Source organism: Varanus komodoensis, unplaced genomic scaffold, assembly GCF_004798865.1.
Source record: "Varanus komodoensis strain SLA01 unplaced genomic scaffold, ASM479886v1 scaffold11, whole genome shotgun sequence".
In the NCBI taxonomy this organism is placed as follows: domain Eukaryota; kingdom Metazoa; phylum Chordata; class Lepidosauria; order Squamata; family Varanidae; genus Varanus; species Varanus komodoensis.
The window spans coordinates 32,295,317-32,311,326 of NW_025335317.1; the positions used below are offsets into that span (position 1 = coordinate 32,295,317).

A 16,010-nucleotide genomic window follows, 5' to 3' on the forward strand; every position below is an offset into this window, starting at 1 on the left:
CTTGTTTCCCCACTTGAGACATGACACTACTTTGCTGGAGGAATGTGGGTGGGGGCTGTCGTTTCCTAACTCACATGAAGTGAGCTGACCTTGGACTGTTACCTGTTCGCTTGTGTCTGCTTGCCCAGTTCTCATTCCTCTAGAATCAGAGTCCTTAGGTCAAATTGCCTGCTTTATTTCACATTAAAGTGGCATTTATTTTTAGACATTGCTTCTGTGAAGCATGACATGCCCAGATTCTCAGAAGTTGTTATTTGTTCCTCTCTAGAGGAAATGACTTGAGAGACTTGTTTAATCTCCAGGCTGCTTGTGAGTAGGGAGAAAGTCAACATTTTTACTGTCCATAATAGCTTAATTCTTTCCCTTTTATGTCTTTTCCTAGAGTTATCACAAAGAAGACCACTGCTGAAAACGAGAAACCTGGGAGGAGTGACTCTCTTCCTAAAGAACTAACAGAAAGGTCATCCTCTAGGGAAGAGCCTTTGGACACCTCTGTTCCACATGCAGTTGCCTTCCCAACAAGCTCAACCTGTAGTGATGATCCTGCATTTGCTGGCATGTGTTCTGATAAGCAGGACTGGAGTAAAGCATCTCAGGGCAGCTCAGTGGAGCTCCATTCTCCTTCGTTTGTCCCTGTTGCAGGTGAAGGACAGCAACTGGGTAGCTGTGGTTCTCCTGTAGCAATGATATCTCCAGTATCAGATATGCTATTGTCAAACCTGCCAACTTCTCTGTCCAGTCCTGGAGGGCCTTCCAAGCCAAAGAAGTTAAAGAACAGTCAAGAAAAACTGAAGGAACAAAAAGAGGTAGTGGTTTGGCTTGCTTACAAGGTTCTAGGGTAGAGGGATTTTTTTTTCACTATCTGTCCTTCCTCAGTGTTGGTTTTTGAAGACATGGAGGAAACTTCTTAGTATTTACAGTTTCCAGTGTCATGCTTCTGCAGTAAACCCCTGATCTGCAGCCTGTGATGCTGAGGAATCTCAGGTCATTTGGACAGAGTTTGATCTTTGGTCTCCTTGACGTGATTTATAGCTCAGAGAGTGGAACAGGATGACGGCAAAGTGTGAGTTATAAAATTGATCTAGTGCACTTTGAAATTGCAAGTTTGAAATTAGTGAGGTGAAGTAACAGTGAGGAGGGCAACATACAGAGTTTGAGGGGTGTGCTGTACAGGCTGCAGCATTAATCACAGCAGTATTATTCGTTCAAGGACAGGATAAAGCATGAAGAACTCATAGCAGGCTTCTGCAGGGACAGAAACGGCACTAAATTTAGCAAAGTACCCTCCGATTTTGCCTTCTGGTCTTGAAATGGCTTCCATTGCTGAGAAGTTCCTTAACTTACAAAAGCTCTTTTGAGACAAGTTTCCCAGCATGCAGCTGAATCAGGAGGAACAGGAGAAGGTGGCATTGAAGCCCTATTGAGACAGTTCTACAGGAATGACTCATTATCCCCTGAGATAAGCCTTGCCCTCAGTTTAGTTGTATTTGCTCTGTGTTCCTTTGGAAATCTTTCTGCTGTGAAATTCCTGAGGTTTTACTCTTCCTTGTCAACCCTTAGTACTAAGCTAGATAAGAAAGATGTGGAAAGAAAATTACTGGCAACAATAGGAGAAACGCCTGTGAAATGTAGGCAAATAGACTGGGTTATGTTCCCCTTCCCCCCAGTCTCCAGTGCCTGGGTGTGCTGAAGAATGTAATCAGGTCTTTGTCCTTTCTCCTAAATAATTTTTGATAGAGATAGCAAACATTATCCTAGTTAAGTGATGCATATTCACAAGCTTTTAAAATTGGGTGGTCCTTTGTGATCACTCGCAACCCCTTCCCTCATTTTCTTGAGCATGTCGCCTGGCTAGCTAGCTGTCCTGCAATTCACTGTAGATGCTGCTCTACCAGGTTGGCATTTGGGGTTGGAAAAAACCCCCTTCATTTCATCCCCGAGGACAAGTGTTGGTTGAACGTGGGTGATTTTGTTTGGTCTTGATATTGGACTGAGGCCAGTGCTAACTCTTCTTCCATTGTTTTGCTTGTAGCTATGGAAACCTGCTCTACAACCTTGACAGGGGTTCTTCTACCCTTAGGCAGCTTAAAAGATGCCCCCAGAGCCTGCTTTTCCAGGGCTGGCAGAGTGTTCTCTGGGGAGCAGCTGCAGGTTCTGCTGGAGGTTTCCCTCCCTCCATGTTAAACAGCGTGTGACTTTGACTGCTGCTTTCAGGCGCTTTGATCTCGGGTGCCTTTGCTGCTGATTGATTACGTTGTGCTGCTCCCTCCTCAATTCCTTCCATCCCCTCGCCTTGCTCTCATCTGCAGCCCCAGAACGGGGCTGGCCACATGGCATCTGCTTTTTGTCCCTTTTCAGTCCAGAGGGGGAAGCAGAAAAAACCCAAAACAAAACAAATTATTTTAAACATCAAAGGTTCATTTTAGCAAAAGAATCTTCCCATTAATGTTATGCCTGTGTGTGGTTTTTTGGATTTGATGGAAGAGGCTGGATAAAATCTGTGCCGGCGTCCCACCACTTCTAGGCTGGGGATGGTTTACAGACAAGTCATGTTTTGACTTTGATGTCAAAACATTAATTATTAGAAGGTAGCTTTACTCCAAATTCTCCTAGAGATCAGAGAATTCTGCAGTGGGAGAGAGGGGCTAGATCTGCCCAGCACCTTGTTTTTAAAGCCATAGCATGCCCTACCATCCTTTTGACTGTGGACCACAGGAATCCTTAAGTGGGTAATCAGTAGCTTTGAGTGGCATAGCCATGGCACTGGACTCATACTCTCTAATCCTGTCAATGAAGGATTGCTCAATTTGTGAATCCTAATCAAACATAATGAAAGAGGTATTTTCATATTATCCTACCTTTATGAGCCTTTTTGTAATGGTTCTAAGATGGAAAATTATCTTGTTCAAAATGGCCAGCATCCAAGCACTCTGGTGCACAACTATATGAAACATAATTGGTTCTTGTCAACTTTTTCTGAACGTTTTTCTGAAAGTTATCTAGCTCAGTATTGAGTTGTGGAAAGAACATTATTGGTAACAATAATTAGCAAGATGGGACACCTAGGGTTCAGGTGGTACATGGTGATGCTTTCTGAGAAGTTTCCCTGGAACCCTTGTTGGCAGCTCCACATCCAAAGCTGAGGGCTGATCTGGTAAATGACCTTGTATTGGCCTACCAGAAAGGCTTGGTATGCAGAAGGTCCCTCTTCCTTTGTCTCTATTTTTGGCAGCTATCCCTAGCTATACTAGAAGTTGCCAGTGTCCTGGGTTTGTTTAATAGCCTGTAGAAAGGAATGTATTGCATTGTTTCTGTCCTCAAGTCAATTACTTGTTTCAGACATGGCCCTTCTGGGACGTCAGTTATTAAGCAGTAAGTGCTGTTGAGAGAAGAACTGAATGTTAACAGTGCTGACTTTGGAAGTACTTCATACCAAGCCAGTTGGATGAAGGGATGGGAAGGATGAGAGGACCCTAGAATGAGTATTTGAGGAATCCAGACTTTGTCCTGTGCTGCTACTGGAGAATTGCTTTGAGGGGATGAACTTCATGCTCTCTCATCTGAAAGGGAGATGGAGAGTGCAAAAAAAAGCCCAGCTCAGCTTTCTAGGTGATTAAGAAAATAGAATATAAACTGTGACCAAAGGAATGTGACACTTGCCTGTAAAGTTGTCACTTTACCTGTCTTCTGTCCTTCCTACTGAGCTATTGACTTGAATATTTAAGTTAAATACGTCTGTGTATTTCAGTTCTATTTGCTTTCTCCTGCTATAAATACAATGATTCTAGATCATGGAAGGCAATATCCGGAGGTTTAGGGGCTATTTTTGCCCCCCACCCCACCCCACCCCACGCCCCTGGCATGGTCAGCAATCCATGGGTCACTCCCTCATAAAAGATGGAATTGCCAGTTTGCCGCTGAAATTTGGTGACAAATTGCTTCATAGTGCTCCAGAGCATTAGGGTGGTTAAATGTAGCTTGTTTGTGATCTAAATGTAACCTTTTTGGTGCTCTGTAGTGGCTGTAGAGCACCTAACAGGCCATATTTATCTTCCAAACAAGCTAAATATGGACACATTTTTCTGGAGAAAGATTAAAACACAATGTATTTTGAGGAGCACCTGGGAGTTGAGGGGTGTGACAGGAGACAGCAGGGGCTGCATGCAGCCCACAGACTGTGTGTTGTACACCCATGTTCTTGGTGCTTTAATATGCTGCTTGTAGAGTAAATAAAAAAATTATAGTAGGATGTTAGCTGATAGCTCTCAGTTCTAAGTTCTCTCATGTGGATTTCCATGATATGGTAGGGGTTTATCTGTTATTTAGACTTCGTTAGATAGGAATAACTGTGTTGGTCATATTTACTTTCACCAAAAATTTTGAGGCGCAGTTCAGTTTTAACTGGAGCTCATGCATGTGGAGAACAAGAAGGGACAATAGAACAGTGGATTGGTGTCGAATGATCCCTTTGTATACCTTTATAGCAAGAATGGGCAACTTGTGGCCTGTGGGTGCTTTGACCCACAGCTGCCCATCATCAAACATCATATTGGGAATTGTTGGCCACAACTTCTAGAGTCTAGAAGTTGCCCATGTTTACTTTATAGTAAGCCTGTCCCGAGTGACTGGTTTATATAATGCCTGGTGCAAATAGTCTTACCAATTCCCTTGGGAGCTAATATGTGAAACAATGGCAAAGCACCCAGGTTTTTGCAGTAGGCAGCCCTCTTCTTGGTAATCCAGGAGGAGGAGTCCTAGACTGCCAGTAGAAGACAGCTGACGGTCTGTGCTGCTACCAGAGTTAGGCGACAGTAGTCTTTGTGAGAGGATAGATTGGCAGCTCGTGGGTACTGCTTGTGCTTTCTGCCCAGGGAAAGCTACAATCAGGCTCCTTCACCCTCTAGTTAGACCCAACTCTCTTCGACTTTCTAAAAGTAGCTGAGGGTCCCACCCACGCAACCTCACTCTTTTAACTTCCCAAATTACCCTCTGGTGCCCACAAATAGAGGAAATCTTGCCTTGTAATTTGTGTTGTCTCTGCTGACAATTGAGAGAGACTCCTTCTATTCCCAGAGGGCTTGTTGGAGGTGGGAGGGGTGGTGGTGCTGGAGCGAAGTGAGGATAAGATAGGGTAGTCGATGGCCAGGGAAGTGTGGGTGGAAACAGGGCACAGACAGGGATGTGCTAGAGACATCAAGGCGGTGGGGGTATGGGGGATTATAAATAGGAATGTCCGAGTTCATGGAGTCTGGGCCAAGCTGGGCAGATCATTGATGGCCAAGGATGCTGGTCTTCAAAGCAGCCTATTAGCCACACAGACCAAGTGGTGCCATCACTTTTTAGCTCTGCATTCACAGTGTGCCTGCCAACAGTTTTGCCGCACTGCACCTTCTTTAGCCTATCAGAACTAGCAAGACCATGTTGTTGCCTGGAGAAAGTCTTGACGTCCAAAATGTGGCCTTGATGCGGCTGCACTATAAAATCTGATTGACCTGCCTGCTAACTGAAGTCAGCCAGTCAGATGGAAGACATAACTTGTTTTTGCTTCTGCTTGTGGATTTTCAAGTTCTTCATCTTTTCCAAATCTGTCTGTCAAGCCTTCTGTAGCCATTTTAGCTGTCCATATGGCATTCCTCCACAGGCAACATTTCTGCTTCAGACAGGGTGAATGATGGCAGCTTTCAGACTGTAAAGCAGCCTTTCCCGGGCCAGTGCCCTCCAGACGTTTTGAACTTCAGCTTCAGTCATTGGTCATTCAGTCCATTGGCCAATGGTCAAGAGTATTGGGGGTTATCATCCCAAACATCCCAGGATGCCAGATTGGAGAAAACTGCCATAAAGTATAGAGAAATAGTTTCCGAACTAATTCAGGCATTCAGAAGCACACTTAGGGGATCCCTTTTTAAAAAGTATCCCTGCCATTAGAACTTTTCTGCATACAAAAGAGATTCATGTGTTCATTTAGTAGATTCAAGGATTGTTAGGTCTGTTGCATATAAACATAAATTCTGAAGTGGTGGCACACTTCTGTGTGAGCTGTGCTTTGTACCTTTCCTAATATGTATGTTAGCAACAGTGCTTCTAGGTTTGTGCAGGAAAGGATAAGTGGTTTGTGTGAGAAAAGATTAAAACATAGGTCAATTATGGATGTTTTGTGTGGCTAAAAGAAGAAATCTGTTCATCTGTTGAGGGTGCAGAACACCCTAAAAAAACCCACCATTGTGTAAGTGCAAATATCTAGTTCTTTCTACTGTGCCGATTCCATGCTTCCCTGGGTTCAGTCATCATAGCTACAATTTGTGTTCTCTCTGCAGGGTTTGGAGAGAGAGCCAATTGTGTGCCACCTAGATCTGCAGCAGCCAGTGGATTCTGGCCTACAAGATCTTCCTGATGAGTTTTTTGAGGTCACAGTAGATGATGTGAGGAAACGTTTGGCCCAGCTCCAGAATGAAAGGTAAGTTTCTTTTTTATAAGTGCTTATGAATAGACTGTGTTATAGTCATAGCATAATGACCTGTGCTCAAGAGTTAAATGTAGACTGCCATCACCATGAGTTGTTGAAACATAGGTGATCATGTTGTCTGAATCCAGCTCAGATAAAAAATCATGGTGAAAACCCCAGTTCACAGCCTGATAACAAACCATGAATTCTTTTCATGTATTGTTAGTGAGTAACAAGCCATGACTTGTTAGTGCAGCTGCACAATATGTTTATATTGTCTGAATCCAGACAACATCCGTGTTTCAACCACAACCCATTGACACACATTGTGATATGTCTTTGTATTAGCTTGATTTTTGAACTAATCAAGTATGCAGGTGGAATCCAGTGTTATACGTGTGAATGTCTCTCCTCCCAACTGCAACCCCCCCTTTCCTAAACTTTGATTAGAGGGCCCTCTACCCCTTTAGAGCAGACTTTGAGGGTGACACAGGGGAGGGGGAGTTGTCCCATTCCCATACCGATGATAGAAGTAGTTTCATGTGTAGGATTAGGGAATTGAAGACCACCCTTTATTGTTATTCATCTGTAAGATTTACACCAAGTGTTTCTAACATGACCTGCAAGCACCAGCATGCCAATGTGTCCATCTAACGGCACACGCAAAGGAGGTCGCAATATGATACCCTGGAGCACCTGGATTATTAAAAAATACATACATTAATTTGTATGAAATAAAAATACAGTTTTCTAGGAATTGTATGTAGGGTTCAACAAAAGCAGACCAAATATCTAAGTACACATTTCATGTTAACATCTATATACCACCTGTTCCTATGTCAAAGACAGTGCATTGTATTATTGGAGATGAGTACTTATATTTCCGGTTTTGCCATATCGGTCTTTGAGCTATCAAAAAGTCATTGGGAAGCCATATTTGTTAATTTCTTTGAAGAAGATAAATGATATAAAAGAGTCTTCATATTGGTGAATATTAAAGAAAGATCTAATCTAAAATTAATAACCTCCTCCCCGCAATAAAACCAAGTCCTGGGCATTGCCAAAACATAGTTAAAAGATGTATCAGCTGTAAATTGCTATCAGCAATTAGCTGAATTAGACAGTCACTTATTACAGAGATGTTGTGGTGTCATGGATGCAAAAATTTTGTTGAGTATGTGGTATTTGCACAGCCAAATATCCATAGATGCCAGAGCAGTGCCAGAGCAACAATCCACTGTGGTGCCCACAGCAGTTTCTCAAATTCACAGATGTTCCCATGGAACCAAAAATGTTGGGGACTCCGATTTACAGGATGTCTGGAAAGGGTGAATCCTCCCAAGGCAGCATACAACAAAGCATAATAACATGATAAGATCCATAATAAAAACCATTATAAGACCAGAATTAACAGTTAAAACCTGGCAATACCATAAACAGAATGGTCCTAGTGGAACCTGAACTCATTTGTAGGCCAAGATAAACAGGTTATACTTTAAGTGCTTGAAGTCCTGTAATGATGGAATCAGCTGTATTCACAGGTTGTGCTTAATGTCCTCCATTTTCTTGGAGGTTTGGGGTTGCTTGTAGTTTTCCAGCCACATAACTATGTTCACCTGCCTAAGGTAGAATGTAAGTAAGTACTTGCTGCTAACAATTGGAGAATCTGAGACAGGTATAGCATGACGCCCAAGCATATCTTTTCTGAAGTGAAGAACATCAGTGGAGTGATCTCCCAAGTAAATTTGCATAAGATTGCAGCCTTAATATGAACTCTAAAGAGGAAGAGAAACATTTACATTGGCTGTATATTCTAGTCAGTGGAAGCTTTATGCTCATATTACAGGCCTGGTAAATGTGTCTTCCAAGTGGAAGAAAAATCTTCCTGTCTTCCTTTCTTAGATCGATCGCCTACTCTATCCTTTGTGCTCAGAGTAGGCTGCAGTAGTTTTTCATAACACACACAATTCTGTCTCTCAGCCTCACAGATGCAATGGGATGACACTTCCCTGCATCCTGCAAGGTTGCAGGTTTATTCTTTAGGATGGGATTTTCCTAGCTGATCTTTCAGTTTCATAAGCCCTAATGGTTTCCATTCGTTGCAGCCAGTGCAACTAGGTCACAAAGTTGCTTGGACATTCTTTCTACACTCTCTTCTTGCTTAGATGTCTCTGTCATAAACACTGGAAAGAGGATAGAAGAATGGACAACAAAGCTCATGGCCTCTTTGTTTATGCCTTGGCAATCCCATTTAGTTCGCTTTGATCACAGTGCAAGCTTCTCAGGTGCTAAGCCAAAAAGCAAATCCAGGCTACTTTTAAGTCAAGAATTTTGTTTCCTCGCATTTTTACGCTGTGTGGTGATAATATCCAGTTGAAAACTGGAATCTTCATTTGCAGGTGAAAGGCTGTGCCTACAGAATCAAGCACCGAGAAGGAAAGCAAGGAATTACACCCGTTGCAGATCTCAGTTACTGTAAAATAGAGAAAACAGATTGCCTTTGTACTGCCTTCAGTTTTGAATTCTCTCACAGATGTTTAGCATGGCCAATAAGAGACTGCTCAATTCTACAGCTTTGAACCAGTAAAAAGGCGCAGTCACTCTGTGTCCTTTTCATTTTATACTTGATGTTAGTAATTTGAAAAACTAGACATTCAGATGATTTGGACACTCTAAGTGGGTTGTGGGGTGTCCTGGCAGCCGTGGTGAATATTCAAGTTGCAACTGCAGATTGTTGTGTCGTCTGAACCTGGAGGCACTGAGTTTTGTTCTTTGAGAGTTAAACTATCCTAACAAAACCCGTGGGCCACAGGTTTCTTGGATCACACAACAAACTGTATCTTCAGCTTGTATAATTAGGGGAGCCTGTGGGTGCAGAGTCTCATCATAGTTTAAATACGTCAATAAGGAACCTTGATGACTGTGTTCTGGTGAGAATCTCCGTGTCAGGATTGTGCTCAGACTTGGGATGAACCGATTCACTGTCTTGTTCAGGTGTTTAAGAAATACTTGATGGGAGGACAGATATGCAAATAGGCTGTCTGTAACCATATATGCCATTAAAACTTGGTGTATATTTGTATGTTTCCATGGGCTGATTTTCCTTGGAAACATCATAAAATCTTGCAAACATATATTGATAGTGAAGCAATCGGGTGGTTTCAAAGAAGACTGCTGTATTATTTCTTAGACAGAATTACACTGAGTTCATTTGAACAGAGCTAACCATAAAAACATGTCTAAGTTGTATTTGCAATCTTGTTGTTCTCTAATTACAGTAAATTTTTTACCTGTCACCAGTCGTGATGAATCAGTATTTTGAGTTAAATGTCAAATGACTCAAACTTCCCTTTTAAATTTCTAATCATTCCTTTGGTATTGTAATGTGACATATTATTCCACCACAGGTAAGCTTGAATTGAGCTTTCTGTTTATAAAGTTGAGGTTTCTTAAGTATCCTGTACCTTTTCTCCCCAGTCCCCAAGATTGGTTTGAAAATTATATACTTTGAGAACAGTCATAGAGGATGAGGGTTACCTGTGTAAGACATTTCCAAATATAAGCACTTTTATTGCATACTTTCAATTGATATGCTTGTTACAACTTCTTTTCTACACCACAAGGGGGAAATGTGGCAAGTATACATACCAGTGGACTTTTTTGTCTCAACCAAAAATTAATTGCACATTGGATTATTTCAGAAATTAGTCTGAATTTGTTGTGAGGTTGTGTTGATGCAGACCAGTATTTTGTGGGCACATGTGAGTGTAGCCTTCAGCTAGGTTTGAAAATTGGTAGGCCAGGAGATACTTGGTTAACATGTATTATTAAAGATTTAACATAGTGTGGTTTTATCAGAAGGTTTTTAAGATCTACTCAGACTGCTGCCTCTTCTGTTTTGGAAGCATGTAGAGGTGCTTTGCTTTAGACTCTTGGGAATTTTCATACACAGAGGTGGAGGATACAAAGGAGAGCATGTTGGAGGGTTCAGTTGTAGGGGTCATTATGTGATTGTATGGAGCAGCAGCACCCTGCTGTCTTGATGTATGGCTGTTCTAACCTGCTAAGTTTCTCTTCTTAGGAAGCGTTTGGAAGAAGCTCCCTTGATGACACAAGCACAGCGAGAAGCTCAAATGAAAGAGAAGATGGAGCGTTATCCAAAGGTATATCTTTACTTTTGAAATGTTTCACAGAATTGCAAAATGTGAAGATAGGTAATTGAAGGAATGCATGACTGCTAAAAAAACCCCAAAAACTTCTAGTATTCAGAGGTTCAAATGGAAATTACTTCACCAAAGAATTCTTTCTGTTGTCATTGATTTTTCTTCTTTTCATATGGATTCTTTAACTATCTAGATGAATTGGTTAATGTGGGGTAAATAACTAAATGGCAAGCAGAGTTGGCTGACTTCAGCTGTCACCACAGCCGAATTCGTAAGGTTGAGTATTGTGTCCACTTCTCCCTGTTGGTATGAAGTGCAATGACTCTCTTGCCACCTACAGTGGTGGAACCCAGCATAAGTTACATTAATACTTGGCAATTATGTTGTACTTTAAAAGTGCTAAGAGCCTTTTGTGTACATTATGTTGTTATTTGAATAAAGAATCTCTATTATCCCTACATTGCAGATGGAAAGACTGAATCAGAGAGAGATTGTCCTGCCTAAAACCTCTTAGTGAGTTCATGGCAGAGCCAAAATTTGAACTGGGAACTTCCTGATCCATAGCTTAGTTTTAGCCACTATGCCATCTCAACTAATCGTGGTTGTTCTTGACTGGTCCCAACATCCTGTTGTTGTGGGATTTTAAGACAACCCTGTCAGATATGGACAGAGTTAAAGTCTTGCAAGCCACATATATAGCCTCAGCCAGCCATAATTGCCCATTTTTGGCAAGGACCAGATTTCAGAAAATGAGATAGTCTTGCCCAAAGCTAGAGGAAGTTGTGCTGTGGTTTATGTTTACCTGAGCAGACTCCTGGCTCTTTATCTTCATCTAGGTGGTACTGAGAGTTTACTTTCCAGATCGCCATATTCTACAGGGCTTCTTCCACCCCACAGAAACAGGTAAGAGCTTATCTGCTTCATGTAAGTAACACTGAATTAGAACAACAGTTCCTTGTTGTCAGGCCTAGTGTTTTTGGCCTGATATGGTTGCCTTTTAATGTCTGTAGTGACTTTATTTGGCTGGTGCTTTAAAAGTTGGAGGCACATACACTGTGAGCTGTATAGAGGAAGGCTGAGATTGTTTTCTAAACAGGATGTGTATCTGACAACTGCTTGATGGTTTCTCTTCCAGCCCACTTACCACGGGCATTAGTCATGCCCAGATGAGGCCACTGAACAACAGGGTGTTGGTCCAGTGTAGTTTCAACCAGAGCCCAAAAAAAGAGTTGGAAACACTGGATAAAATTTGAATCATCCACTCTTCTTAAATGTGCCAGGGGCCAAAGCAAAACCAGGCTTCCTGCACCTCTAAATAGCAGACGGCTAGAACTTCCTGCTGCATGGCAGGGCACACACCCAGCTCTGCTTTCTACCTCAGCCTTGCATCTATCCTGGCTACAAAAATCAATGTCAGCTTTTTCTGATTAATTCCTCATTCACATCCTCAAGCCTTTTGCCAGTTGGAACTCCAGGATGCCTGTTCTTTGCACATTCATAGCCTAAAGCAGGATTCAGCTTTCTTGGTGTGAGGTGTATATCAGTCACCTTATTTCCAAAATGCTGAATAGAGGTAGGTGGAACATGCTAAGTAGATGAACTGACTTAGAATTGTATGGTTGGATGTTACCTCAAAGATCATCTAGACCAACCCCCTGCCAGTGTGAGAATTCCAAATAGCCATCCATTTTCTGCTTGAAAATCTCTAACAAGGGAGAGCCTGGCACCTCCAAGACAGCCTGTTTGCTGTCAGAAAGCTCATACCATGGGGAAGTTATTCTTTTTGTTGTTCAGGTAATAGCTGACTGGTCCAAAGATACCCTTATTCAGCCACAGCAAAATTTGCAGTTGCTGCCTGTGCCTACTGGGGGAAGAGATGAAGTATTTAAGTATAGAAAGAGGAGCTAGATAGGACTATGGGGTTGCCACTGTTGGTGATGGTCACTGTTCATTTGGATTGGCAGTTACCTGCATTTAAAAGCCACTATCTTCCTCACTACTGCATTTCTCTCTTACTCTTGCAATACCAGAAAGATTCTATGAGAGTCTGATTAGTAACTTAAAGCCCCGCTCAGTTACTTCCTCCAGATGTGCTGACCCTTCTGAGCCACTCACTGAAAGCAAATAATGTCTTGGTAAACAGTTAATGTAAGATGGAAGCCATGAGAAGACGCTGCTTCTTCTATGCCTAGGCTGACTGGAAAGATTGGAGTTTGCTGTGAGAGGTGTATGTATGGTTTTCATCTTGGTTAAGAGGACAGACATTTTTCATAAACTGAAGGATGGTTAAAGAGTTGATGTCAACATCTCCAAAATGAGGGGAAGCGCTGTCTAACTAAAGACATAGTAATTAGGTTTATTTGACATGACATGCTATTGTGGGAGATAACCCATGGTGAGTTGTCATGTTGTACAAATCCAGACCAGCTCCTGCAAATTGGCTTGTTTGTGGGCACAAAGCTATCACAATCACCCATGGCTTCTTGTTGGACCTGCAATGGATTATCATGTCATCTGAACCAAGAAAACTGACCACACTGTGGGTTGCAGAGAACAGCGAACCCCCCATGCGGCTCTTGCCAGGCTATCCTGGGCCACTGCCAGCTTTCCCACTGATGCTCAAGTGACATGGTGGAGTGACCTTCACAAAGTCAGTGCTGCCAGCCCTTTTCATGCTCATCATGAGCATTTCCCCCTTTTCTGCATCTCTCTTCCCCAAAGATTCTTTTTTGCAATCTCCAAGTTGACAGTTAGTGACATCACCTTTCAAAGGGTCCAAGTGGCACACTGGAAAGACTGTCACTGGTTCATCACTTTTTTAATGCAAGAAATTTATACACATGTCCTTGTATTTTTTAAAATTTTCCTTTTTTTAGTCAGATATGTGCAAGTGTAACCTGCACACTTGTGTGGGTCTGAAATGGCAAGCTTCACCTGGGCAATGTCCTGGGGCGGGTGGGGGGCTATCAAAGTCCAGCAGGCATCCACTGTGGGGATTGACCCAGAGAAAGCAGCAAAGAGGTTTATTTTTCACTTTGCTTTCAGCTATCAAAAGCTGAGCTATTGGGAGAAACCAAAGCCACATGTGATCTTTGCTCATGAAAGGGGATGGCGAGCTGACCACCCACTTTGTGGCAAGATACTCTAGGATTGCGGGGAGGCATAACTCTGGTTAGATCCTTTGCAGTTTTCTGGCCTTTCCTGAGACTTTAACTAATTGGGAAAGTGGAAAAAAACTGAGTCACTTGTTCGATCGGAGTAGGGATCTTTGACAGATAGCTGGAAGGGGTATTTTTTGACAGAACTGTTTGTTTGGACAGCGGCATAAGCAGCCATATGACCAAAAGGGAAGGAGATGAGGGGCAACCAACAGTCTTTTGAGTGCACCGTGGGTTTGTTTCATGAACAGCTCATCCTATGTTGTTTATTCAGAGGATGGGTTATGGTGACATGTGAGCCTACCCAGTCTACTCAGTGATAGCACTGAAAGCAGGGGCAGATTCTGTGGTGTGCCAACAAGTTGCGTTTTGGGGAACCCCAAAAAAGTACTGATCAACAATCAGGCATTTCCTGTTTCTTCTTCTGTTCCTCAGTTTCCAAGAGAGTGACTATGTTGGATGGTGCTGAGAATATATCTTTTGCTCCATATACTTCTTTTCTCACTTTACTTGACAGTTGGTTCTCTGAGGGCCTTTGTGAAGAGCCACCTTGAAGATCCCAAGATACCATTTTATTTATGTAAGTTGAGAATTATTCTCCATCATTTTACAACCAACATAATTGGCACTATAAAAAAAAAAATCTGAGGGTCATTATAGTGCTAATCCAACCCCAGATTTCAGTGCTTGAGCTTGGGCTAATGCAGGTACTCCCTCTCTCTTCTTCCTTCTCTTGCTTAAACCGGTATGTGTTTTCTGTCCCTAATAGGAATTTTATCTCTTTATTTAGTTATTACACCTCCCAGATCCCTCTTGAGTGATGATGGTTTGACCCTCTTCAAGGTAATGATTTTATCCCCCCCCCCTTTGATTTATCACAAAATTCCCACTGGAACAGGAATGGTTAACGTGTGTCCCTCCAGAAGGCCGACAACTCAATCAGCCCTAACCAGCGTTGCCAATGGTAAGGTATTTTGGAATTGTAGGCCATTGGATGTTAGGCCACATCTTGTTCAGCAAAAACTTTAGTCTCTGCTGGACACCACAACTTCTTTTTTAAATAAAGGACAATCTTATTCAGTTCATTGTGGCAGTGCAATTCAAGCAATGCTTCTTTTGAACATATGTTTTGGTGATGTCAGTAGTTGCTTCTTTTTGGGGTGTGGTGATTGCACACATCATTGTTACACTGGAACTATTGTAATATTGACTGATGAACATGCTGCTGTAAGAATGCAGTCTTAGGGGGGTCCTCTTGATCCTCTGCACACAGAGCATTATGGGCGTCCTATGGAGTGGGAGGAACAGGATACTGGGGAAGGTCACCCTGACCGTTTTCTTGCTTTGTGAAGTACCTAAGATGGTTTCTTTCATCCATCTAGGTACGGTGCTTCCAAGAGGGAGCAAAGCCTACCAAAGCACCTCCATTGTATCTGGGGGTCTCCCTTCCCCACCCCCAGAATGTCCTGAAAATCCCTTATTTGAGGTTGCTCTTACGACCTCAGAAGAGCCATTGGCACAATGCTTCCCATGCCAGTTGTGAAGGTGGGTTCTGAGCATGGATTCCCAGAGTAGGAGTTGAAGCAGTTTTCCAGATATCCTGGTTAGAAATCTGAAAAAATCACATCACTATCTAGTTGCTGTCTAGCAGCCAGTGGATTGCACTGCCTAGTATTTCCATGATTCATTGAAATTAGCAACTGGGCTGTGTAAATGGATTTTCTGCCCCTTTTTGATAGCAGAGCATTGAAAGGATAAATATGATTCAATAAATTAAGGTTATCACGGTGAATTTTATATATTAACATTATTTATTTATTTATTTATTTATTTATTAAAACATTTCTATGCCACCCCTTGCCAAGGCCTCGGGGCAGCTTACAACATTGAATACAAAATACATTAAAACAATGACAATTAAAATATATACAGTAAAATAAAATAAGCCGCCCTGGCCGAATAAAATTCAATAATATTAACATTTAAAATGCTGCATAAATAAAAAGGTCTTCGCCTGGCGCCGAAAAATAACGACGGCGCCAGGCGGACCTCTCTGGGGAGCGCATTCCATAATTTAGGCGCCACCACTGAGAAAGCCCTCCTCCGAGTAGCCACCCTCCTAATTTCCTTCACTGAGGGCTCCCGGAGGAGGGCCTCTCCTGCTGATCTCAAGGGGCGGCTGGGCATATATGGACGTAGCGCTCCTTCAGGTAACCAGGACCCAAGCCGTTTAGGGCTTTATAGGTC

The 16,010-nt window shown here is 42.4% G+C and overlaps 1 protein-coding gene across 1 annotated transcript in view; it reads left to right on the plus strand.

The window, feature by feature from the left end:
* Positions 1 to 16,010, plus strand: part of ASPSCR1 (ASPSCR1 tether for SLC2A4, UBX domain containing) — a 74,444-nt gene that overhangs the window by 29,294 nt on the left and 29,140 nt on the right. Inside the window, exons 7-12 of the mRNA XM_044419923.1 lie at positions 383 to 806; positions 6,315 to 6,454; positions 10,524 to 10,605; positions 11,442 to 11,508; positions 14,281 to 14,343; positions 14,554 to 14,606. Of these exons, the coding sequence (XP_044275858.1) occupies positions 383 to 806; positions 6,315 to 6,454; positions 10,524 to 10,605; positions 11,442 to 11,508; positions 14,281 to 14,343; positions 14,554 to 14,606 (829 nt within the window). The remainder of the gene's footprint in view (positions 1 to 382; positions 807 to 6,314; positions 6,455 to 10,523; positions 10,606 to 11,441; positions 11,509 to 14,280; positions 14,344 to 14,553; positions 14,607 to 16,010) is intronic.